This window comes from Cyanidioschyzon merolae, chromosome 17 (genome assembly GCF_000091205.1).
Source record: "Cyanidioschyzon merolae strain 10D DNA, chromosome 17, complete genome".
Taxonomy (NCBI): Eukaryota; Rhodophyta; class Bangiophyceae; order Cyanidiales; family Cyanidiaceae; genus Cyanidioschyzon; species Cyanidioschyzon merolae.
In genome coordinates, this window is record NC_010143.1 from 213,179 (window position 1) to 236,268 (window position 23,090).

At 56.4% G+C, this 23,090-nt stretch overlaps 6 protein-coding genes and 2 non-coding genes across 8 annotated transcripts; 4 read left to right on the forward strand and 4 right to left on the reverse strand.

The window, feature by feature from the left end:
* Positions 1-1,260: 1,260 nt before the first annotated feature.
* Positions 1,261-1,785, reverse strand: CYME_CMQ093C (thioredoxin; the record flags this gene model as incomplete). The annotated part of the gene is made up of 1 exon (XM_005537988.1): positions 1,261-1,785. One exon carries the CDS (start codon positions 1,783-1,785, stop codon positions 1,261-1,263), a length of 525 nt encoding a protein of 174 aa, XP_005538045.1.
* Positions 1,786-1,965: 180 nt separating this feature from the next.
* CYME_CMQ094T lies at positions 1,966-4,417 on the forward strand. The gene has a single exon (XR_002461550.1). It is a non-coding gene; the product is annotated as a hypothetical transcript (transcript).
* Positions 3,472-5,310, reverse strand: CYME_CMQ095C (hypothetical protein, conserved; the record flags this gene model as incomplete). Its single annotated transcript, XM_005537989.1, has 1 exon — positions 3,472-5,310. The coding sequence occupies one exon, from the start codon at positions 5,308-5,310 to the stop codon at positions 3,472-3,474; it is 1,839 nt and encodes a 612-aa protein (XP_005538046.1).
* A 1,894-nt stretch (positions 5,311-7,204) lies between these two features.
* Positions 7,205-8,107, reverse strand: CYME_CMQ096C (phosphopantothenatecysteine ligase; the record flags this gene model as incomplete). The annotated part of the gene is made up of 1 exon (XM_005537990.1): positions 7,205-8,107. The coding sequence occupies one exon, from the start codon at positions 8,105-8,107 to the stop codon at positions 7,205-7,207; it is 903 nt and encodes a 300-aa protein (XP_005538047.1).
* A 436-nt stretch (positions 8,108-8,543) lies between these two features.
* On the forward strand, positions 8,544-11,279 carry CYME_CMQ097C (probable ATP-dependent protease Lon; the record flags this gene model as incomplete). Its single annotated transcript, XM_005537991.1, has 1 exon — positions 8,544-11,279. The coding sequence occupies one exon, from the start codon at positions 8,544-8,546 to the stop codon at positions 11,277-11,279; it is 2,736 nt and encodes a 911-aa protein (XP_005538048.1).
* Positions 11,280-11,688: 409 nt separating this feature from the next.
* On the reverse strand, positions 11,689-18,360 carry CYME_CMQ098C (DNA polymerase epsilon, catalytic subunit; the record flags this gene model as incomplete). Its single annotated transcript, XM_005537992.1, has 1 exon — positions 11,689-18,360. The coding sequence occupies one exon, from the start codon at positions 18,358-18,360 to the stop codon at positions 11,689-11,691; it is 6,672 nt and encodes a 2,223-aa protein (XP_005538049.1).
* Positions 15,026-17,377, forward strand: CYME_CMQ099T. The gene has a single exon (XR_002461551.1). It is a non-coding gene; the product is annotated as a hypothetical transcript (transcript).
* Positions 18,361-21,424: 3,064 nt separating the features above from the next.
* CYME_CMQ100C (similar to DNA repair and recombination protein Trad) lies at positions 21,425-22,279 on the forward strand (the record flags this gene model as incomplete). The annotated part of the gene is made up of 1 exon (XM_005537993.1): positions 21,425-22,279. The coding sequence occupies one exon, from the start codon at positions 21,425-21,427 to the stop codon at positions 22,277-22,279; it is 855 nt and encodes a 284-aa protein (XP_005538050.1).
* Positions 22,280-23,090: the final 811 nt, after the last annotated feature.

Genomic DNA, 23,090 nt, shown 5'->3' on the forward strand with positions numbered 1-23,090 from the left:
ATGGCACCGATGCGACGGGCGCGCTCAGTTTCCACCCCGAAAAGACGGGAATGACAAGCGCTGCACAAACCGCAACGACCGCTTGTGCGTGATACGTATGAGCAAGAGCCTGGAGCAGTGAGATAGGGACCTGGACGCTGCCATCAACATTCTTCGACTGCTGCGAATGAAGCTGGAGTCAAAACGAGAGACCAACGAATTAAAAACCGGAGGTATGAGGGAGCGAAAGGAGGCTATTGCAGAAAAGGTCCACAAATCCAAAGTATCAATGACTACAGGAAGAGACCAAAACTCTAGCGTGCGCACCCGAGTGAGTAACGCGGAACCTTCCATGGTAGTCTGCCGTGGGTACCGGGGAGCCCCGTGTCCATCGCGAGACACTCTCGCAGAGCGTCCGCCTTGTTTTCGGAGGAAGCAGGCGGAAAAGCGGCAACGCCATGCAAGCCTCGTTATGGCGGTCACGTCGCGGGAACATACACACAGCAATGACCCAGCAGTCACGTGCCGTCCGCGGAACCTTCCGCCAAGGCAGCCACGTTCGAGTGTGGCCATCACGAACGAGCGCTGCAACTCGGGCACGATGACGGCATCCAGTGGGCACAACGGCCATTCACACCCAGTCTGCGTTTCGCGTTACTTCTGAGGCCTGGAATGGAGTCGAGCTCAGTTCCCCGGAGGCCAATGGAAATCGACTATTCGGCGGATTTCCGGTCCCGCGAGTATTGGTCCTACACCACAAGAAAATCGCCATGAGCGCTCCGACGCTCAACCGTATCCCCCTCGTGGGCTCTGTCGGAGCCCTGAGGCACACAACCGGACACCCGAGTTCTGACCCAGCCACCGGGCAGCTTGGACGGCAAACGCTCAGCGAGCTTAACGCATCGCATCGCTCTGACGACCACATGCACATCAAGCTGGATGCAACCGAAAACGAAATGCGTGAAACGCCTACTCATGGCGTTCAGGGGATCCCAACGACCACGACGCGGAAGCGACGAAGCGCTCCGCAATCCGGTCGCGTTTCCGACACATCTGCAGTAAACTTAGGAATCATCGTCGTTTACGCGTATTGCGAACCCGATATGTCAGTATAATTCCGTCCTTCTGATGCCGCTGCGATCACGTTAGAGGTACCGGGAGACACCGTCCATGGCTCCAAACGTCCACAGGCAGCGTGCAAGAAGCGTGAGCTTCGCCGGAGTGCGCACACTCGCCACCACGAGTACCAACGCCGCTGTGTTGGGTGTTCGTGTCGTACGCTTACGGCACGAGCTCGGGCAGATTCTCCGTCAGGAACTGGGTAAGTGCGGGTTTGCCTATAGCCCCTTCGTGTCGCGCAACAACATCCCCTTTTTTCATGAGAATTAGGGTTGGAAGCCCTGAAATGCCGTACCGAGTCAAGAACTTGGGGTTCGTATCCGTATCCAATTTGTATACCTTCATCTTTCCCGAAAATTCGTTCGCCGCCCAGTCGATCAACGGCGCAATCAGCTTGCAGGGCCCGCACCACTCCGCGTAAAAGTCTACCAAGACAGGCACATCCGCCTGAAGCACCTCCGATTCAAACATATCATCCGTTAGAGTCGGCGCTTTGCAGACCAGAGTGCGCGCCGAGCCAGCTACTCGCCTCTTCTCAAAAGCAGGTACACGACGCGAAGCCCAGCGTTGGCGCTGCGACTGGTTTCGCACCACTGGACAGTGCGAGCTCATCGGCCGTGAGCACACTGCTCGCGTACCAGCGTTCCTTCCGCTTGGAGAACTTGGTGCGTTGCCTATGACGAACATTCTCGAGAAGTGAACTGTTTACCTCGACGCGTGCAGAGGCGCGTTCAGCGGCTCACGATTCAGAGCCTACACACAACGCAGAAGACCCGCGGAGGCGGACGACGAGGAGGAAGGGTTCCAGGTCGAGAATCCGCGCGCTCGGCGGATGCGACGCCTCTTTGCGAGCGCGCCTCGTCAGCCGTGCTCGAAGTGCTTTTGCCGATAACGAAGTGTTTACATTGACCACTGGATCCCAGATTATGGGGTGTGTATTACGATTCATGTAGTCGTCCACCATGATGCATCATACCTCCCAGTTCCGTTTCCTGTTTTCGGATGTACCGGTCGTTTTGTACAGTCTATTGTGCGGCGAGTGCCAGCCGTGCGTTATCCGCCTTGGCGCCTGAACACTGCTGGCGCGGATCCGTCTCGGAGACAGAAGGGCCTAGCCATACCACTGAGCGCGTCGGCTCGAAAGGTCGTTCACTAGTCACAGAATTAGGATTCTTTATCGTTCTGGGAGCCTGCAAGCTGCGCAGAGAGACGTACTGGCTGCGGCAGCGTGTAGCGATATACTGGGAGACCACTGCGACCAGGCCGACGCCCCGACGCTCCCTAACTGCCCTAGTCCCAGAATAAACTGCGCTGCGGACGAGTTGCTCAGTTGCCACTACAGCACGCGCCACTGCAGCGCCGCATGAAGCACGATCCGAGCAGACTCGTCCGGCTCCCGGGGCCTTCCGCCCATGAGGTAAATTGTCGACAATGCGGAAAACTTTTCCCCTATTTGGAGTTTACCGTAGAACAGGGAAAGAAATCGTAATCTCATTCCTAGCTACTGATTCGTTTCTCTTTTTTGTTTTCTATAGCGCGCGCTCGATACGCGCATTTACGTATCTGATAGACTTGAGATATGACGCCACAGAGTCTATGACGTTTCGATCTTGCACTGGGAAAAGCTTCGGTGCATTTCACACTGCAGGCGCACCCGCTCTCGGTGTCACGTTTCAGGGCAGGGTTGCGGTGCGGCTCACGTCGCCGCGTCTGTTTTCTGCAGGCGCAGCACGAGGTACCTGCGGAACCCCATAATGGATAATTCTGGACCGCTGGTGAGCCCGCATAACGCAATACCTCTACCAACTGGCACGGATCCGATGGGTATGCCTAGAACACTGCGAACAGTTGAACTCGTCGTTGCCATGTGCTCGAGCGATGCCCCCGGTATCAGCTTCTTTCCATGCCTGGAAACGTGATCGCAAGAGGCGGGCCATTGATGCCACGAAATCGGGGTCTCTGGTGGGACAGGCTGCTGTCGTATAGCGCATCGTACCCAGAAAACGCGTATGGGCATGGACATGCCTCTATGACTGCGTTCCTCATTGTGTGTGTGTGTGTGTGTACCTGCCTGCCTGCCTGCCTACTTGCGTACTTGCTTGCGTGCCCTACAGACCGTCCATGCATACGCTGCTTGGACGCACGATGGCGCACACACTGGACAACAGTCGCACGTGGAATCCACTCCCGCCGAGGTCAGTCCAGACGCAAGACGTATCTGGTCGAGCTGGTATCGCGCACACCCCGTGTATAACGTTCGTTGCGCTTGTCCAGCATGCGTCGACTCTGGACGCGAGCAGTGAAGTTTATCGTGCGGCGCAATACGCGTTCACGGAATTTGCCGTTCGAAGCGTAAGACTTTCCAAGCCGTTTTTACTTGCCGCGCTTCTTTCGTTTATCCACGATCTCGGCGAGATGCGCGGGAACATGGTACGTACCCGTGAGCAACTCCACAACCTCATCCGCGAAAGAGCCCTGCAAGGTGACTTCGGTGTCAGGGATCCCGCCTTTCTTGGCGCTTCCTGCGATTTCCGACACGGTTGCTGCTGCGGCAAAACGCCGCTGGGCATCGGCGGCAAACTGCTGGTCGTCAATACCGTACACGCGCATGCGCTGAATACGGGTGATATGCTTGCGACCTCCCTGGCGATCCTCGACGATAACTTGTATTGGTTTCACACGTCCGCGTTGCAGTTTGCCATCACGACCGATACGGTGCCAGATCTCCATGCTTTCCAGCATTCGATCGAAAAGTTCACGGAAGGGCAGTTGCCGCGGTGAACCGGTCGGTGCGCATTGCAGAAACGAGCAGAGATCCTCATTCATCTCGACGATGTTCCTGGGGCGCTCGAGTCCATGAGCACGTACGTAGTGTTCAAGCAGCTTGAACAACTGGTCGCTTTGGAAAAACTCAGCGCCCTGGCTGGTGTCAGCGACAGCGTCCATCACCGAGGGCATCCCAGCAGCGAGTGCCTCGAGGAATGCTCTCTGGTGGGGTTTCGCTTTGAACCATTCCTCGACGTGAATGACTCGTTCCGTTTCAGCCAGTGACTGCGATTCCCGTGTTTCCGATGCGCTAAACGCCGCGCTATTATGGGACTCGAACGACTGCAAAAGTTCGTGGTTGCGATCAACCTCAACAATGAGGATGGCACCGCGCTGTTCCTTCGTTTTGATCAGCTTCCGCTTCACCATCGCTTTGAGAAATGCTCCTAGCTTCTTATATGAGGTCGCTTTCAGATCTAGGGCAGTGCCTGCCGGGCGACTTGGCACCACGAACTCAGTGTAAAACTTGCTCGCGTCAATGGGTAGCGCGAGACTGGGGTGAATTTTCAGCGCTTGCAAAAAGCTCTGGATCAACAACTGATCCGGTTCTACATCGAGAGCGCGTTCGTTCTCCGTCTCAGCTGTGTCGATAATGTGCTGCGCTTCAAGGTCTTGCGCCACTTCATCGATAGCATGGTTTGCATCCACCGTGGATGAGGCACTCGTTGTGGCGGCGTTATCGTTCCTGGACGGAGGCGGCGCCTCACCCGCTTTCATGGTGGACGTCTCCAGGCCCGCTTCCTCGCCGCCGGCATTGCGGTCGTTGTCGTCGTCGTCGTCGTCGTCGCCAGGCACTGCCTCAACGACCTCACCCAAGATAAAGCCACGATTCGGGACTGCTTTCGAACCGTACTCCCAGAGCGCATCGCCAAAAAAGTGCTCTACTGCAAGCACTTTTCCTTTGGTGTTCTTGTCCGCGCTATCCGAGCCGATCAGTGTCGTCCCAACGGCGAGCGCACACGGGTTGCCCCGCACGCGTACCGCGATTACTTGGGTGGCACGCCAGGTTAGCGCTGGGTCATCACGAAAAACGCCAGGAAGCATCAGATCGGCACCGCCCAGGAGAAACTTGCTAACTTGAGAGATGGTCTCGAGTGCGGGCCAGCGCCGCACCTTCCACAGCGTGTATACCGTTGGGTAGTAGAGCGATGAGCGCGCAGGTTGAAACAGCACCGGATCCTGCTCCACGACGTAGACGCTTGCCTTGGGCGTCGAACACTTGACCAGAATGATGTTTTTAGACTTTGAGTGCGGTAGGATTTGGTCGACCTCCTCTTCCGTTATCCAGTGCGCTTCTTGGAGCAGAAGCTCCTGGCGCAGTTTCCGCACATCGGATGATCGTACTGGGTTGCTCGTCGAAACTTCAAGGCGTTTCCATGCACCCATACTTGGAGTCTCCTAAAAAGGCATTAGCGACAGGAGTCTGGCTTGCGATATCACAAAACGAGCTGTGAGTGTAGCAGCCGCAGATCCTTGTCCAGCGGTGGTGCGTCGCCCGCGCCGGCGACGTTTTCATTCGGTGGGCATCGCTGCTGTCGTGCGCTGCGTTTATGCGTCTAAGGAGTACGCCCATACCAGAAGTATACAGAATGGAGACTCTGACCGTACTCGGTCGCCAAAACGCTAGCATTCCGCTCTCCTTCTATCTATTTTCATCAACATCAGCCTGTGCGGGCTTTGAGTGCGACTGATTCCTGTCCCTCTCGCTGATCACTGGGCTTACAAATGCCGATGTCTGCATTCGCGTCAGCCGCGCTGCAGCAGTCGAGATACGGTGATGCCAGCGTTCGAGTCCGGCGTTCGCTGTTTCTGGTTCATCCGCAAGCACTGCATCCACAAGCGGTCGTTACGATCCGTGCGTTGCTGGCCATTTGGAGCCCACGTCTCTGGAGCTTCGGTGCGGCTGCCGCAGCGATGACGCCTGACTGCGTTCAGGTGCTTCCATGGGTCTGACGCCACACACGTGCTCCTTCGAGCACCGCCTCGTGGCACGTGAACGCGCGCGTCATCGCTCCTTGCATGCCACTGACCGCTGCAAAAGGCTGCCTTGGATGCCGTACCCAAAGAGCACGGACTTGTTCTGGGCGATCGCCTTGGCGAGCACGCTATCGACTGCGTATGCAAGCGACCGCTGCCCCGTTCGACAGAGGATTTGCGGTAAGCGACGTCGTTCGGGATCAGGTATGTACCGGGGGCGGAATCCAGACTGGAGCGCACGCCCAGCAATGTCGATCGGTCTGCGCTCCCTTCTTCGTGCACAGCGGTGACACGCGCTCTGCTGGAAGCGATCGCTACGATGCCTGACGTCCGACTCCAGGGCCCTTTGTAATGCAAACAAGGGAGACGAGCACTTGTGGGCGTATTTTCGCATGAGAGGTATGTTGCTGACGATGTTGCATGGTGTGTTGTCGATGCCCACAGAGGGAGAGGGCAGGATTTGTCACTGGAGTGAAATCGATGATTTGACGGAACGCGTTCAGAGAGGGTTCGGTATGCGCTTGAGACGAAGCCTCACAGGCTCGCCGTCGACTTCTCCTTCACTCGCGGAGGCGGTGACCCGAATCGCCCCGCCCGCGAGTCGCCTCGCAACGGACGGATCGGGAGCTTGGAGAACGCGGGATCGCAGGATGCTGTTCGTAAGGGAAGCGGAAGAGCAGAGGCTCGCACGCGTACAGCGGGTAACGAAAGCGGATACTGGACAAACCATTCTGGATTGCGTCGCGAATGGTCTTGCTTCTAGTCACGTAACGAATTCCTGCTATGAAAGCGGTAGGAACTACTCCGAGGGTTATCACCGAAAATCCTAAAAGTGCATGCAAATCCCTGAGCCCCAATCGCTGCACGTGGAATGTCGATGCTATGCTTCTGAATAAAAAACTCGGTGAAAATCACGAGGCAGGAACAGAGCAAACAATTCAGTGTTCCATTTTCACCTGGCGCAAAACTCGCGGTCGCTTTCAGACACTATCTCCGGCAAGCAACGAACAAGGCGAGTGTTTTCTATGGATCGTGCTGGCAAGTGACAGCGGTCTACACGATACCGTACGCTGAGGTATGCGTTCAGTCTCATTGAACACATCTCCTGGGACTCTCCGAAAGCATGTACAATGCCCAGGGCCAAGTCGACTTGTAAAAGATCTCTGCGGGCCAATATCCATCCCTAGAAACACGGCTCTCGTCGTGGTGCTTTTCCAGAGAGCCCCCCGCTTATCCCGAATGTCATTTCCCTCATCCCGAAAGCTGCGCGAACACATGGCGGAGCTTCCCAACGGGACCTTATCTAGCGATCTGCATCCAAGTAGCAGCGGTGCGATGCGATGACAGCCTCCACAATGCGTTTCTCTATTTCCGTGTCCGACTCGGGACACTCGATTTCCTCCATTCGCCCGTTCTCCAGAATCCATACCCTATGATGGCGTTCGTGCAGCAGGTTCGCAACCATGATATGGGCTCCGCTGCGGCTAGCAGTCAACTGTGCTCGTTCGTGCAAAGTCTCCATACTGGTTTCGAGTTTGAAAGCAACGACAAACGCCTGTGGCGCCCAGAGCTCACGCAACAGGTCCAAAAGCTTTGGTGTGCAGCTCAACTTCAACACCAACGCAGAGTCCGAGGTTCGCTTATGACTCTTGAAGTCTTCAAACCGCAGGTAAAAGTCGGAAACTGCCGCAGCCATGTACAGGATAGCATTGCGTTCGAAAACAGCAGATGCACTCGCAATCAACTCCAAATACTGTGCGTACTCATAGACGGTGCAGAACGGCACTTCGAGAACTCGCTCCTCCTTGAGCGCGCGTTCGTACTGCACAAGCGCTGCCTGCGCATCCGCCGTGACTCGGAAAGACGCAACCCCTTCCTTAATATGGCCCTCTGACACCAAAACAGTGACGGGATCCGTGACGAGTTTCGCCAAGCGCCGCTGCAGCGGCCGTAACGAGCCCTCCCTATACAGAAAAACCACTGCGTACTCTGACTCCAGAAAGTATTCGGCTGAAGCAGCTCCTCGACGCCCTGTAGAAAAGTTGTCCAAAAACCGTACGGTATGCTTCTCCAACGGTACCGTGGTGCCTCCAGAACTCACCACCGCTAGGTTGCGCTGGAAGCGTCTCTGCCGCTCCAAAAAGTTGCGTATGCTGCTCTGGAGAGGCAGTTCTGCGACATAGTACGCAGTAAACGATGGATCCATCGGTTCATATGAATCGTGTGGCTCAAGCCAGTAGCGGTACCAGACGAATCGCCGCTCTTTACGGGATCAGAGCACACCAACAAAGCCAGCCTTGCCGGGTATCGAAGCGCTTGGCGTCCGTAACGACGTCGCCAGTAACCCTTAATAACGCTACAGCATCCACTGGGTATCCTTGGCGCAATACCTACGAGTATTCTGCCTCTAACTGCTAAAGCAAGTGCTATATTCCAGGTGGCCAGGTTGCTTCTCGAGTTGCGGCAGCTGGGCGTCGAGCGTTCGGCCGCGACGTCCTTCGGGGCCGCCCCCCGCGCAGCAGCGCCGCTCTCCCGGTGGGCATGTCGTCACTGCGAGAGCCTTTGAACAGGTTGTTTTTCGTGGCTCTTCACTTTGATCCTTGACGAAAGGCGTCAGAAGATCGCTCTACGGCAGCGGTACTATGATCCTGCAGCGAGTGCTGCGCTCAGCGCGGCCGGAGCGGTACGCTGGCAGCCTCGAGCGACTCACTCGTCTGACGCAGCGTCGACAGTGGACGCTTCCTTTGCGACAGTCTCGCGGGTTTAGCAGCGAGTCTGATGCCGCCGCAGCGGAGAACAAAGAGCCACCAAGCCAACCCAGTGAGCATTCTGCAAGTGACGCTGTTGCGCAGCCGCCTTCGATTGTGCAACGGGTCCCGTTTCGGGAGCTGGTACTGCCTTGCATCCCGCTGTACCGTCGGCCGCTCTTTCCCGGAATTGTTGCGCCAATTCTGGTCCAAGACTCGGCTGCATGTGAGGCGTTCCTTGCAATGAAGGATGGTGGTAACCGGTTCGCTGGCCTCTTCCTCCATAAAAGCGCAGGTCAGGGTCGCCAACAGGGTGGCGGCGAAGCGCCCGGGGGCATCACCGCGCTCCCCGCTGACGGACTCTTGCGCGGAGCGCCGGATCCGGATCAACTGTTCAAAGTTGGGGTTATTGGTGAACTGCTGCGTATGGCTCCGCGACCGAAGGGTCTCGAGCTCACCTATATGTGTCACCATCGAATCCGCGCCACCGGGGTTGCTCGCCGCGAGGCGTTGCTGTTCCTCCACACGGAGCCCGTCCAGGAGGAGAAGGTGGAACAGACCACCTCCATTCGAGCGTATTCTCTTGCGGTAGTTGAAACACTGCGAGAGCTCTTGTCTGCGGGATCGCTGTACAAGGAACAACTGGAGCTGCTGCTCGAATCCGTGGATGTGAACAACCCCTATCATCTTGCAGATCTGGGCGCTTGCCTCGCCTCGACAGCAGACGCTGCCGCTTTGCAAGAAATTCTCGAAGAGCCACGACTGGAAGAGCGTTTGAGCAAAACTCTTGGACTTCTCAAATCCGAGCTGGAGACCATTCGCGTGCAACGCAAGATCAGTCGGCAAATCGAAGAGAACGTCTCCAATGCGCAGCGCAAGTTCTTTCTCAACGAGCAATTGAAGTACATTCGCAAAGAACTTGGCTTAGAGAAGGATGAGCGCGAGTCAGTGAAATCCAAACTTTTGGCTCGACTGGAGCAGAAGCAAGTACCAAAGCAGGCGGCCAGCGTCATCGACGAAGAGATGCAGAAACTGAGCGCCTTGGACCCGGCCAGCTCCGAGTACAATGTGACGCGCAACTACCTCGACTGGCTGACCATCATACCCTGGGGTGTCTACTCGCAGGATAACCTCGATATCCAGAATGTACGTGCGGTGCTAGACGAGGATCACTATGGAATGGATGATGTGAAGAAGCGGATTCAGGAATTCATCGCCATTGGCAAACTCAAGGGCACCGTCGAAGGCAAGATTCTACTGCTGAGCGGACCCCCCGGGGTCGGCAAGACAACCATTGGCAAGTCCATCGCTCGCGCACTGGGCCGCAAGTGCTACCGTTTCTCCGTCGGCGGTATGAGCGACGTCGCTGAAATCAAAGGTCATCGGCGAACGTACGTGGGCGCTATGCCCGGCAAGTTCATCCAAGCGCTCAAAGTTGCGCAGACTCAGAATCCGCTCATTCTCATCGACGAAATCGACAAACTCGGCCGAGGCTGGCAAGGAGATCCCTCGTCGGCACTCCTCGAAGCACTGGATCCCGAGCAGAATAACGCTTTCCTGGATCATTATCTGGATGTGCCGGTGGATCTCAGCAAAACCCTCTTCATCTGCACGGCCAACGTAATCGATTCGATCCCGTCACCGCTTCTAGACCGCATGGAAAACATCTCCCTACCTGGATATATTCTGGAGGAAAAAGTTGCCATTGCCCGACGCCACCTGGTACCGCAGGCTCGCAAGGCAGCTGGCCTTACAGCTCGTCAACTGGTGATCCGTGAAGGCGCTCTGCGGGCGCTCGCACGCGATTACTGTCGCGAGGCTGGCGTCCGTAGTCTTCAAAAACAGATTGAACGCATCTGCCGCAAAGTAGCGCTGCAGATCGTGAACCAGGACATCGGCCAGATGGTTGTCAACAGCGAATCGCTCCCGGAACTCGTCGGAAAGCCCCCGTACGCAAGCGAGCTCGCTTATCGCCGCATGCCGTCTGGGGTAGCGCGGGGTCTCGCCTGGACACCTCTGGGCGGAGCAGTCCTCTACGTTGAGAGTATTGATACCGGGCATCAAGGTAGTGGAGGCGCTTTTACTGGTGGTCCACGCCTCCATACGACGGGCCAAATCGGCAGCGTCATGAAAGAGAGCAGCGATATTGCGCTCTCTTTCGCTAGACGCTTTCTCCAGGCCAAAGATCCAGCAAATCGCTTCTTTGAACGTGCCTATATCCATATGCACGTTCCCGAGGGTGCCACGCCCAAGGACGGACCCTCTGCCGGCTGCACCATGGTGACGAGTCTGCTCTCGCTGGCGTTGAATCGACCGGTACCCAGCGACTTGGCCATGACTGGTGAGATGACACTCACTGGACGCATTCTGCCGGTTGGCGGCATTCGAGAAAAGGTTGTTGCGGCGAAACGTGCCGGGTTGAAGCGAGTCCTGTTACCCCAGCAGAATATCAGAGACTGGGAAGAACTGCCCGACTATATTCGTCGGGGCTTGGAGGTCTCGTTTGTCAGCTCCTACGACGACGTCTATCGCATTGCATTTGCCAGTGCTGGTGCCGGTGCCAGTGCCGGTGCTAGTGGACCAGCAGACGCCAACGCAGATGACGCACGAGAAACCACAGCGGTTGCGTGAGCGCGCTCTCGAGGTACGACCAGTGAACGATTGCTGTTCCAGGAGCGTATACACTCCAGAGGCATATGCTGGTCGCTTTACGCCTTAAACAGAAGATGCGACGACGACGACGACGACGACGACTGCTGCTGCTGCTGCTGCTGCTGCTGCTATGCATATCGTCCATTCATGCATCGTGCTAGAGAATGCAGTTCGTACGTGAACGCGAGGCGTTGACGCGGGAATTCTTGTTCGTGCTGTGCGTGTGTGTGTGTGTGCGTCACATACACACACACACGCTCGATATTGCATCTGGTCCGGTTCTTGCAATTGTGTAGAATCAGAGGCTAGGGTGGCCACTGCTCTTGAAACGCTTGTTTTCCGTGCCGCCCGGGGATTGCAGCGCATGCCAGACCAACTGCGAAACGATTCACGTGCATGGAGTCGGGTTCCAGAACGCGAACAAAGACTGCAGTGCTCGACTGGTGGTGCATGTTTCCCAGCGACTTGTCGTGCAACTGCCGCTGCACTCGCATTGATCGCTGAGCAGACGGCCCTGGGCTGTGCCGCAGCGATCGCACAAACCATCCTGAACGAGATAGGTTTGTAAAAGCGCGGATAAACGTCCCGCGACTCGGTACCGAAGTTGTGCTTCCGATAACGGACACGCACATATACGACAGCTTCGCGTTGACAAAGCTTCCGTCGTCTGACTCGACGCAAGCTGGGCCACATTCACTGCAAAGCACCGGCTGCAGACAATAGGGTCAAGAACGATGACCCGATGGCTAGCGTCCAGCGATTTCGCTTTGTACGCAAACGGACTGCATTTGAGGAAGCGGAAGACCGCATGCTCAACTCCGAGTAGCGCCTCTTGCCATGGACGATAGAGTAGCAGGAGGCGGAAGAGCCAGTGCGCATCCTGGGCTGCTGCCTGAGGCTCCCGATCAAGCGACCATTGCTTCACAAGGAAAAAGATTTGATCGGCAGCCAAGGGCGTGAGCGCCGCTGGGGCGGCACGAGCGCCCACGGTGCCGGCTGCTGTCACATGGGGAGCGCGGCCCTGGCCCTCTTGTCCAGCAAGGGCGAGATGCTGGAGCAGGCCCTGGGCCAAGGCCGCAAACTGTTTGCGGGCAGGCGCACTCCAGTGCTCCGCATCGCGCCAGCTGTACTCGAGCCGATACGACAGCGCAACGTTCCCATTTGCTGTTCCGTTTGGTATAGCTCCTGCCTCTGTTGTTGTTGTTGTTGTTGTTGTCGTCGTCGTCGTCGTCGGTGCTTCTGCTTCGGTCTGGACTGGCGTCGTTTCCATGGTCCATGCCCAGTAGTGATCGGAATCGTGCCAGAATGCCGCGCGTATGTAGCGAAGCACAGGCGCAAAAATGAGGCGCCGCAGCACCGGCCGCGTGCGGCACGACTCGAGCAGGAACCGACAGTAGGCTTTTGCTTCGGATAGCTGTCGCCGGTGCGTGCAGAGCATCAGCCGGAACGGCGTCGCGTGGATCACAGAGGCATTCATTTCGGCAAGTGTTTCCATGAGATGGTGAAAAGTCTTCCGAATGAGATGCAGCAGCTCAGCACAGAGCATGCGACTTGTCCGACCCGCAAGGCCTCGAACGATCCACCGATGCAAGTGACTCGTTAAGAGCGCTGCGCTCTGGTCCCCGTTCGCTTCGAGGCCGACCCAGGTCTGCACCAGCGGCCGAAGAACTTGTACCAGCAAGCTACCGGACGGTGCTTGTGAGCGATCCATCGCGTAGAGCGTATCAGCTTCGAGAATGGCAACCAGTGGCAAGTCTTGAATCTCCAGATCAATGCAAATACCCGAATACGCACCCGGAACCGACACCTGGGGCCAGGTCTCAGCGTCGCTCGTGGTATCCACATCCAAGGCCAGGGAGTCACCTCGATGAAGCCAGTCCAGCGGCCAGCCTCGCTGCAGCAGCGCCCTCGCCACGGCCACATCAAGCGTCTCTGCAACCAGGTCGCCACTGAGGTTGCCGATCGGCACCCCATATAGGTCACTGAGTTGGAAACGCAGCGGCAGCTGAGCGCACAGCGCTGTCACTCGCTGCAGGGTGCGCTGCATGGCTGGTGCCTCCCAGCCAGTCGGCTGATAAGAGCAATCCGCGGCGACGTGCGGTACCACAGCGAGCGGGTAATTGTTCAGCGCCGGAACACGGCGGCGCATCAGCGCGACGGGCACGGCAGTCTGCAGAAACAACAACGGTGGCCGAGCCCCCCCGGGGAAACGATTCGCTAACGTGAGTCCGAGCAGGCGGAGGCCTCGCTTCCAGTCCTGAGCGTGAATAATCTCCGTCTGATTGAGTGCGTTTCCGAGCGTTTGCAGTGAACCATCGCCATGGACGCTGCTTTCGTGTCGCAGGCGCATCAAGGTGGATCGCGTTTCAGCGTCGGATCGGAACGAACCGACCAGGATCAGAATGATGCGGTCGGGACTGAAGATGACCCAAATGCCGCGGCCAGAACGGTCTTTTGCGTGACTACCGCAGACTATGATCCATGAAGGAGAAGCGAAGTCTGCGGGCTTCCGTTTCTCGACCGAGTCCAGGTCGGTGAGCGCGATGCCCTGCAGCTGAAGCGCACGTAACGTCTGTTTGGCTGCATCCGGTTTCAGCACACAAACAATGCCCAGCGAGGCAACGGCAAGCAAGAGCGGTGACACCTGCACACCATAAAGTCCAACCAGATAGCCAGCGTGTAGACAGAGAGCGTCCCGGGCCATTGTGGTCAACTGGGCCTCGCTGACGCTCGCGTCACGGACGGTGAGCGTGTGCACGGCAAGCTCGTCACTGCACCAGGCTCTGTTCCTGCTCGTTTCGATCGGTTGACCCAGTGCGTCGGGCGGGAGTCTGCGGTAGAGCAACCAGAGTTCGTGCGGCACGTGGACAGGCAGCGAGAGCACACGTCCCCTGCTCGTTTGGAACCAAACTCGACATGTTTGGAAAGTTCCTGTTTCGCGAATACCAAGGACGAGAAGCGGTTCGACAAGGTCGGCGTGCTCGAGAACCAGTCCGCTGAGGCGGCAACGTAGACCTGCTGGGTGCGCTGCTGCACTTCTCCTGGCTCGCCGCTGGCGGACCCAGAGACGCCACTGCGGCTTGGCAACCGCTTCAAGCCACTGCTGGTACGATATCGGTCGCAATGACGGCGGCTCGCCACGGGCTGCTGCGTCCGAATGAGGTCGACAACGGCCTGGCTGAACCACCTGTTGCACACCGGCCCGAAACGGAGCCAAACGTGAACCTGATGCGTCACGCTCAGTAACTTGTTCCTGAGCGCTATGAGCAAACCCAACCGACGTACCAGCAGCAGTCCACTTCAACGAGGTGCTCACAGTCTCAAGTACGGTACGAGCAAGGTCAACCGACGACGTAGCACCAGCGGCACCAGCGGCACCAGCGGCAACTGCTGCGTTCAACAAAGACGTGTTCGCAATGCCGCGAGCATCGCTGCAAGGCTGCCTGCGCGGCAACGGTCCGGTTTTGACGACAACGATATCCTCGAGGTCGGGTGTGGCCTTCTGGTCGGCTCTGAAGAAGCTCTTCAACGTAGTTTGCTTCTGCGCGCAGGCAAGGTCTCGCAAGCGCCGTCGCAACCAGTCGGGATGCTCAATACGAGGCACCGGATTCGGTACGCCTTGGCAAGCTGCTGGAATGGAAATGATCCGCTGCACGGTGTTCGCGAGGCGGCCGCGATAATAATCCCAGTCCAGGATTTCGCGGAAATTGTACACGGGCTCCCGTAACCACTTGCGCAACAAAGCCTGGCGTTGCTCGAGGTCTGCGGAAAAGATCTGCACGGGAATAGCTCGCTCCGTCACTTGCGTTCCCAGAGGATACCGCGCAATCACGTAGCGACAGGCGAGGCCCTTGTCGCGAACCATGTCCTTGCCCAAGAATTCCTGTATCCGTTTCGCACAGGTTATTGCGCTGCTCTTCTGGCCAGCTTGTATGTATGCTGCTAGCGGCTTGCTCATATGTGTCTGCTCTGCAACGAGTTCGAGAAGCTCAGCATCACTGAGCAGGCCGCCATTACTGTCGAGCACATCGAGCCAGAGGTTCGCAGTCTCGCCAACGGCAGCATAGCATTCGGCTAGGGTGCTGCCTTCTAAAAAACGCCCAAAGATCTCACTCTGAAGCACCTTGATCAGTTTCAGTTCGCCTCTTCTTTTCAGCTCAAAACCTTTGATTTCGGCGAGACTCCCATCGCGCTGGAATACGGCGTAACGTTTCTTGATGCTTTTCCCCTCCTCGCGACTGGCGGGGAGTACCATCGCTCGATATGGTCCGTCTATCTCGAAAAAGATACTAAACTCGGAGCGCTGCTTGTATGTTCCCTCGTCCGGTGACCACTCCTGGTATTGATGGTTCGTATACTGTGCGGCGACTTTGGTGTTGAGAACGGTGCAGAGCAAAGAAATGGAAATCTCTCGACCACTGCGAGTATGGAGTGTTATGTCGTTCGGAAAGGTAGCTGGGATCGCGCACCATATACCGTCAGTGTCGAGCTCAAGTGGCAAGCCGACGCGCTCGATCCACTCGCGGGCGAGGCGAATGATACTCGCACCGGTCTGTGTGACAACACCCGCCATTTCCATGGAGTACCAGCGAGCAGCTCTGCGCATGACGTAGCCGTAAAAGGAGTTCAGGATACACTTGTGCGCGAGTTGCATTGAATCATAGACGATGCACATGTTGCGCGCTTCGATGGAGGCGCCGCCGCTTTCCGCCAGCGCTTTGCGCCACTGCTTGAGTAGCCGCTTGTATTCGTAGCGACGGTCCCGAAACGCTCGCACGGTGTCTACGTAGAAGGGATTCTCGCGCTGACATATCCAGGCTTCTCGCGTCTGAACGGTCGGTTCGAGGACTCTTTTGTGGACCTTCATGCAGTACTCCCGTAGTCGTTTCCTGTACATGGCCTCAGCGTCATCATCCGAAACTTTCTCTCCTTGCCGTCGACGGGCCCGTACGGTCGTCAGGACTGAGGCGCGGATACTCTGCACCTCTCCAATGGTTGCAGGATAGCACTCTCCTCGCCAGACCCAGTGCATCTTGCGGCGGCAGTCAGACGTGCCGTTAAAATCACAGGCTGCGCAAGTTTCCCGCGTGACGCAAGCGTGCGGCTGCAACCGGTTCGTCAGGATAATATTCGGGTACATGGCGCCCACATCCAGGTGGAGAATCAGGGGGCGCTCCTGCAGCAGCGGCTGCTCGGCAAGGCGTTTGAGTCGTTCCGCGAGGTCTGCCCGCACATTTTCATAGTCCGTAATTTCCTCCAGATGCAAATCCTGTTCACGCTCGATTGCGAACTGAAGGAACTGGTCCAAGTTTTCTTGCAGCTCCCGAACAGCCGCTGTGTCAATTCTGAATGGGATGGGAAGGTCTGCACGGTAGATACCTGACTGCAGTGCCTCAACATGTCCACCAATGTAGGTCTCATTGGCGAGCAAGCGGCTTTGAAACGTTCGTTCTGTCGCATTGTTTTTGAACTTGTTTGGAGCTACGATGTTTCTCCGATGGGCCTCACACATCAAGAGGCTTTCGCAGAGAGTGCCCGAGCCTTTTCGAAGAACATCATCCGGTCCAAATGGCAAAATGTTGCACAACGAAAATATGAAAGGTTGGACATACTTCATATACAACTGATAGGTGGCGACTGCATCGGACACCGAGTAGGCAGCGAGTTCCTGAGGCCGTGTCCGCGCAGCTGTTAGCATCTCCTCGGGGTCGAGTTCGTGCGGTTCGTAACCTAGCAAAGCCCTGGTCACTGCTTTGAGACCACGGGAGCCTTGCGGAAGGTAGCTATCTCGATTCACCCAATGGATGCAATCCATGTGGACTGCAGCGCGTCCGCGGCATAAGCCTCTTGCTGCCGAGAACGACATTCCGATCTTGTCCAGAATGTTGATGCCTAGACGGCTAGCACGGACATGCACGAAAAACCAATCGAAGGCGTCTCCGTTGTACGTTACGTAGACCCGCGGTTGTGCGGCTCGCGCCTCGGCGAAAAAGCGCCGCAGTAGCGATGCTTCATCGGGTTCGTTGAAGACGACAAAGCTAGATTCAAACTCAGGCTTCGGAGCGTATGTAAACCCGTGGATGTCCTCTGCTATGATCTGGCGATTTACGCCTAGATAGCCTCGGCCGTCTAACATCCATGAAATCATCATGATTTCATCATCCGCATATGGGTCGGGAAACTTCAGCGGGGCCTTGGTGCACTCGATGTCGTACGCGAGCACGGTAGGATTCGCACGCTCGACGAGCTCGGACAAGAGGTGTAATTTTGGAGCAGCCCCTCCCGAGGATAATGAATGTTCCACGCGATACCAATAACCGCAGCGAATGTCGCAATCGATGCAGACCCGCGTCACATAGGGGACGTCGTATTCGCGGAGTTCCACGATGTTTTCGTACGGATCTGTTCGACGAATCCGCTGTGCCGCGCTCGAGAGGGAAGCGGATGCGTCTGTACTGAGATCCCCAGGTATGAGGCTGGGGTTTTGCTTACCATTCGCATAGGACAGCAAATGACTGCGGATTCTTACCAAATCATCGGTTGTAAACGTTTCCACACGAAGGAACAAACGTCGGGCTCGCGTCGCCAAATGATTGAGCATATCCAGGTCCTCGAGTTCGGCCCGATGAATCCCACTGAGCACATCGCTGAAATCCCGTTTCAGCGCCGACTCTACATCAGTCTCCTTTCCTGGTGTACATCCCACATAGAAATAAGGCCTATAACACAGCGTCACACGAAAGTCGCCACCACCTTCATCCCCGGAAAGGAAGTAACAATCCAATGCGCTCACTTGGCGGCCACTCGCTGGGTCATGTACGGCTGCAACGGCCACATTTAGCAACCATCCGATCCTTTCTGGTGCTCGAAAACCGTCCAGAACCGGGGGCAATGGGAAAAATCCAGCCATCCGATCCCGAGCATCCAGCGCAGCTCGCGAGTCTCTTTCTACCTGCGTGTCGTGCGCAGGCAACGTCCGCACGTCCACTTCAGCGTCTTCATCTTCAGCCCCAGAGGAAAGTTGTTCCTCATCAGGGTCAAGATACCCGTCCAGTGCCATAGGTAAGCACAGTCCCTGGCGCTCTCTAGTCGTTCGCAACGACGGGGCGCGGGAAACGCACACGTCTCACAAGGCCTCGAGCGCAGTGCGCTCTCGAAGTTTCCCAAGCGATGTAGTGCAGCTTCCTCCTCAGAAGCTTCGAAGCGCGCACGGCATCAAAACACACGCGCCACTGGCCCCCGGAAGAGCTGCAACGATTGTCCAGCCGCCTCCGTCCAGCTCTCCCAAAGTCGCCTCACGTTCCGAAGCTGCCAGGCTTGGCAAAGATACGAGAGGCACCTTTGCGACGAGAGTTCCGCGTTACCCTGTCTCGTCACAAGATGAATCAGTTGTTCCCTACTTGCACTCACGCCTCACACACGGCCTCGAAAGAACACCAATAAGCACCGCAACTAGAGCGCTTCCTATGCACGCATACTCTTCGTGGAGCGCGGAAGCGTGTCTCCGGTGCACGCATACGTTCCCGCGACGACACGCATCGCCCCGCCGCAGAGACACGTATGCATTCCAGGTAGAAGGTGTCAGACAAAGCGCGCCGCCGTCCACTGTGCGCGAATTTTTCGCGCGCTTTTTCGCTGTCGCCTCCAGACACGATTTTGAGTTTGGCACAGGGATCGGGCGATTGCGTGCCCGGGGTGTTGCGACGCGCGAGTTCTCAGTGGATAGTGCGATATCCCGCATGGTCATGATGGCCGGCACACCGGCACCGGTGTAGCTCGGTTCGATCAAACAACTGATCTTTCGATAAATAAGACGACAAGCGAATCAACAGTAGGGTCATTCGTGCTGCTGTCTAGCGTAAGCGAAATACCCCGGGGAATGCCTTATTAGAGAGCGCTGGTGCAAGCGCACCGGACGGTCCATGAATGCGAGCATCGCGAAAAAGAGATCTCGTTGCTGAGACCGCGAGCACAACCACACGCGTGCTGCTTACATACGTTCTCTGGGATTCTTCCGAGCGACCTGCCTCTTCTGTGCAGAGCCATTTGATACTGTCCGCAGCATTACTGAAGGCGCTAATACCATGCTTCAGAAGCACAGCTTCCCGCCGAGATGCAGAGCGTTCATCCTGGAATGGTCGCCGGCTTCCCGGTGTAACGTTACTGGGTCGATAATTCAGAAAACAAACATATCCAGCGTGACGCCGGCGACAGCAGCACAGGAGGCGAGGAGAACATGTTGCAATCCGCACGGGAAACGCTCGTCTGTTGCTGTGTCTCTTTTTGGCACATTTCTTTGGGAATTCACCAACTGCATGACGAGAAAGGCGACGACTTTCTCGATACACCCATGCCAAAATAAAATGGAATGGGTCCAGTTAGCTAACTCGGTCACCAAAACGCTAGCATTCCGCTCTCCTTCTATCTATTTTCATCAACATCAGCCTGTGCGGGCTTTGAGTGCGACTGATTCCTGTCCCTCTCGCTGATCACTGGGCTTACAAATGCCGATGTCTGCATTCGCGTCAGCCGCGCTGCAGCAGTCGAGATACGGTGATGCCAGCGTTCGAGTCCGGCGTTCGCTGTTTCTGGTTCATCCGCAAGCACTGCATCCACAAGCGGTCGTTACGATCCGTGCGTTGCTGGCCATTTGGAGCCCACGTCTCTGGAGCTTCGGTGCGGCTGCCGCAGCGATGACGCCTGACTGCGTTCAGGTGCTTCCATGGGTCTGACGCCACACACGTGCTTCTTCGAGCACCGCCTCGTGGCACGTGAACGCGCGCGTCATCGCTCCTTGCATGCCACTGACCGCTGCAAAAGGCTGCCTTGGATGCCGTACCCAAAGAGCACGGACTTGTTCTGGGCGATCGCCTTGGCGAGCACGCTATCGACTGCGAATGCAAGCGACCGCTGCCCCGTTCGACAGAGGATTTGCGGTAAGCGACGTCGTTCGGGATCAGGTGTGTACCGGGGGCGGAATCCAGACTGGAGCGCACGCCCAGCAATGTCGATCGGTCTGCGCTCCCTTCTTCGTGCACAGCGGTGACACGCGCTCTGCTGGAAGCGATCGCTACGATGCCTGACGTCCGACTCCAGGGCCCTTTGTAATGCAAACAAGGGAGACGAGCACTTGTGGGCGTATTTTCGCATGAGAGGTATGTTGCTGACGATGTTGCATGGTGTGTTGTCGATGCCCACAGAGGGAGAGGGCAGGATTTGTCTCTGGAGTGAAATCGATGATTTGACGTAACGCGTTCAGAGAGGGTTCGGTATGCGCTTGAGACGAAGCCTCACAGGCTCGCCGTCGACTTCTCCTTCACTCGCGGAGGCGGCGGCCCGAATCGCCCCGCCCGCGAGTCGCCTCGCAACGGACGGATCGGGAGCTTGGAGAACGCGCGATCGCAGGATGCTGTTCGTACGGGAAGCGGAAGAGCAGAGGCTCGCACGCGTACAGCGGGTAACGAAAGCGGATACTGGACAAACCATTCTGGATTGCGTCGCGAATGGTCTTGCTTCTAGTCACGTAACGAATTCCTGCTATGAAAGTGGTAGGAACTACTCCGAGGGTTATCACCGAAAATCCTAAAAGTGCATGCAAATCCCTGAGCCCCAATCGCTGCACGTGGAATGTCGATGCTATGCTTCTGAATAAAAAACTCGGTGAAAATCACGAGGCAGGAACAGAGCAAACAATTCAGTGTTCCATTTTATAATCTAAAAGAGGTTAAGGAAAGTAGCACCAATTGACAGGCAGTCATCGCAGCTGGGATGCTGCACCAGCCGCTACGAAGAGCGCAGCGAGCATGTCTTTGTCCTGCATTGACGACAAGTTCTGTTAGAGTCCGGGACGCAGCAGCAGCAACAGCAGCAGTTCTGCAAAAGCGTGCAGTGTCCTTGACGATGAGCTCGCTGCGCTCACAAAACGCAGCTCGCGGACACTAGCAGGTGTGAGAAGGTCGATCCTGTGAACCCGCTAGCGACTTCGAGCGCCTCGGTCGTTGCAGCAGCCGCAGAGGCAACCGTTATTGACCCTTTGGGACCAGAGTGACCCGAGTTTGTTTCTTCTGGTGCAAGTTGCAGCCTAGACGGAGTGGAAACGCGAAAGGATTTCTTCTTTTGGCGAGATGAGTGCAGCGCCGCCCTATGTGCGTGCAAGTGGGCGTAGAACCAGTGACTCTGTTGTGGACGCCAGCAGAGCAGACACAGCTTCAACAGTGAGCGCCAACCGTCGTTTGCAGACGCTCCTCGATCACTGGATTAGACGGGGCTGTGTCACCGAGGTAAGTGGCCCGCGAGGTGTCGGAAAAACTCACCTTGCGCTGGCATGTGCATGTCGCGCCATCCGAGACAACGCTGAGGTTATCATTCTGGATACAGAAGGTGGTATGACTTCGGACCGGCTCCAGCGCATAGAGCCTTCTGTAGCGTCTCGAATGCACCGTATACAGTGCTTCCGTCCTAGCTCGATGACAGAAGTATTGGCGCTGGCTTACTGCATGGATGCAGGTGTAATCGATACAAGTCAGGTCGCTTTAGTTATTGTAGACACCCTCGCGTCGGTTGTGCGAAGCGAATTCGTGCCGGATCGATCACTGGCACGACTTGGTCTGCTCCTACAGCGACTGGCGCATCAGACGAATGCTATCGTGCTGGTGCTGAACCATGTCAGCTTTCGCATTCTTGAAGCCGAAGGCCCACGTGAAGTTCCGTGTGTCGAGAGAATATGGGCATCTCTCTGTACGGTGCGCATACAGCTGATAGGACGGGACCAGTACATTGTATGGAAAGGTCATCAGCTTGATCACGGGGGTGTTGTGTCCGAACGCTCGCAAGGAGACGGCTCAGTCGTTGGCTATTCGCAACCGCACAGATCAGGGAACGATACGCAGCCTTTCGATGCATCTGGAGCTGAGAATCCGGCCTCGCAGCCAAGCGCTCAATCGGATACTTCTTGCAAGGAGCCTAGTGGATCCAATTAGACCAGAGTTGCGTCCGATAATAGGCATCGCATCCGTTGCGACAGCAACGACGTGTTCCGATCGGTTGCTGCATAGATAATAGAGCTTGTTCAGGATTCTTGCCCGGTTGTAATGTCCTTCTGGGGACGACCGGGCGTGCACCTTCGAGTTTGTCGCGAGCTGGGAAACTGCACTGTGCGATTGATTGCACTGCACGTACACCTCTCGGGATACACGAAAAGAATGTGAAAGCTTCGTATGGAGGCGCATTTGCGCAGAACCGAAAAGTGCGCTCCACCGTATTCGGTCAACGATGCGGGATGAATCCGTCTCATGATAGCTGGCGAAATCTTTCTGCCCCTTTTTAGCCGGGTGGTTGTTCAGCGAACACTTGTGTTTGCGTCGAAAAAGTGGGAGCGCGCATCCTTGCACGAGCGCTTTTGGGTATCGGATATGTGCATTTGCGCACCCGTGTCCGTATACGTATCTGTATCTGAATCTGGGGGCGCGCCTGGACCAGTGCCTGTGTACGTGACTGTAGATGCATCGATGCAAAAATGCATCTACATCTTTGCGCATTCGGATACCGGGACCTAGAAATGTGTGTGTATATATAGAGGAGCCCATCTAGGAGCCTCTGAATTCGTGCATAGTTTCATTCAATGCCCCGTTCGTGCCCAGCGACATTGCAGTGCAATGGAGAAGCTTTTTCAAGGTGGCTATTTCTGGGACAATTCTGTCTTCAAATTCTGATTGGCATTCGCATGCTTCCAGATCTTGTCGAAAATCGCTGCTAGAGTTTCGCACACCCCAAACTGTACATCAGATGCGC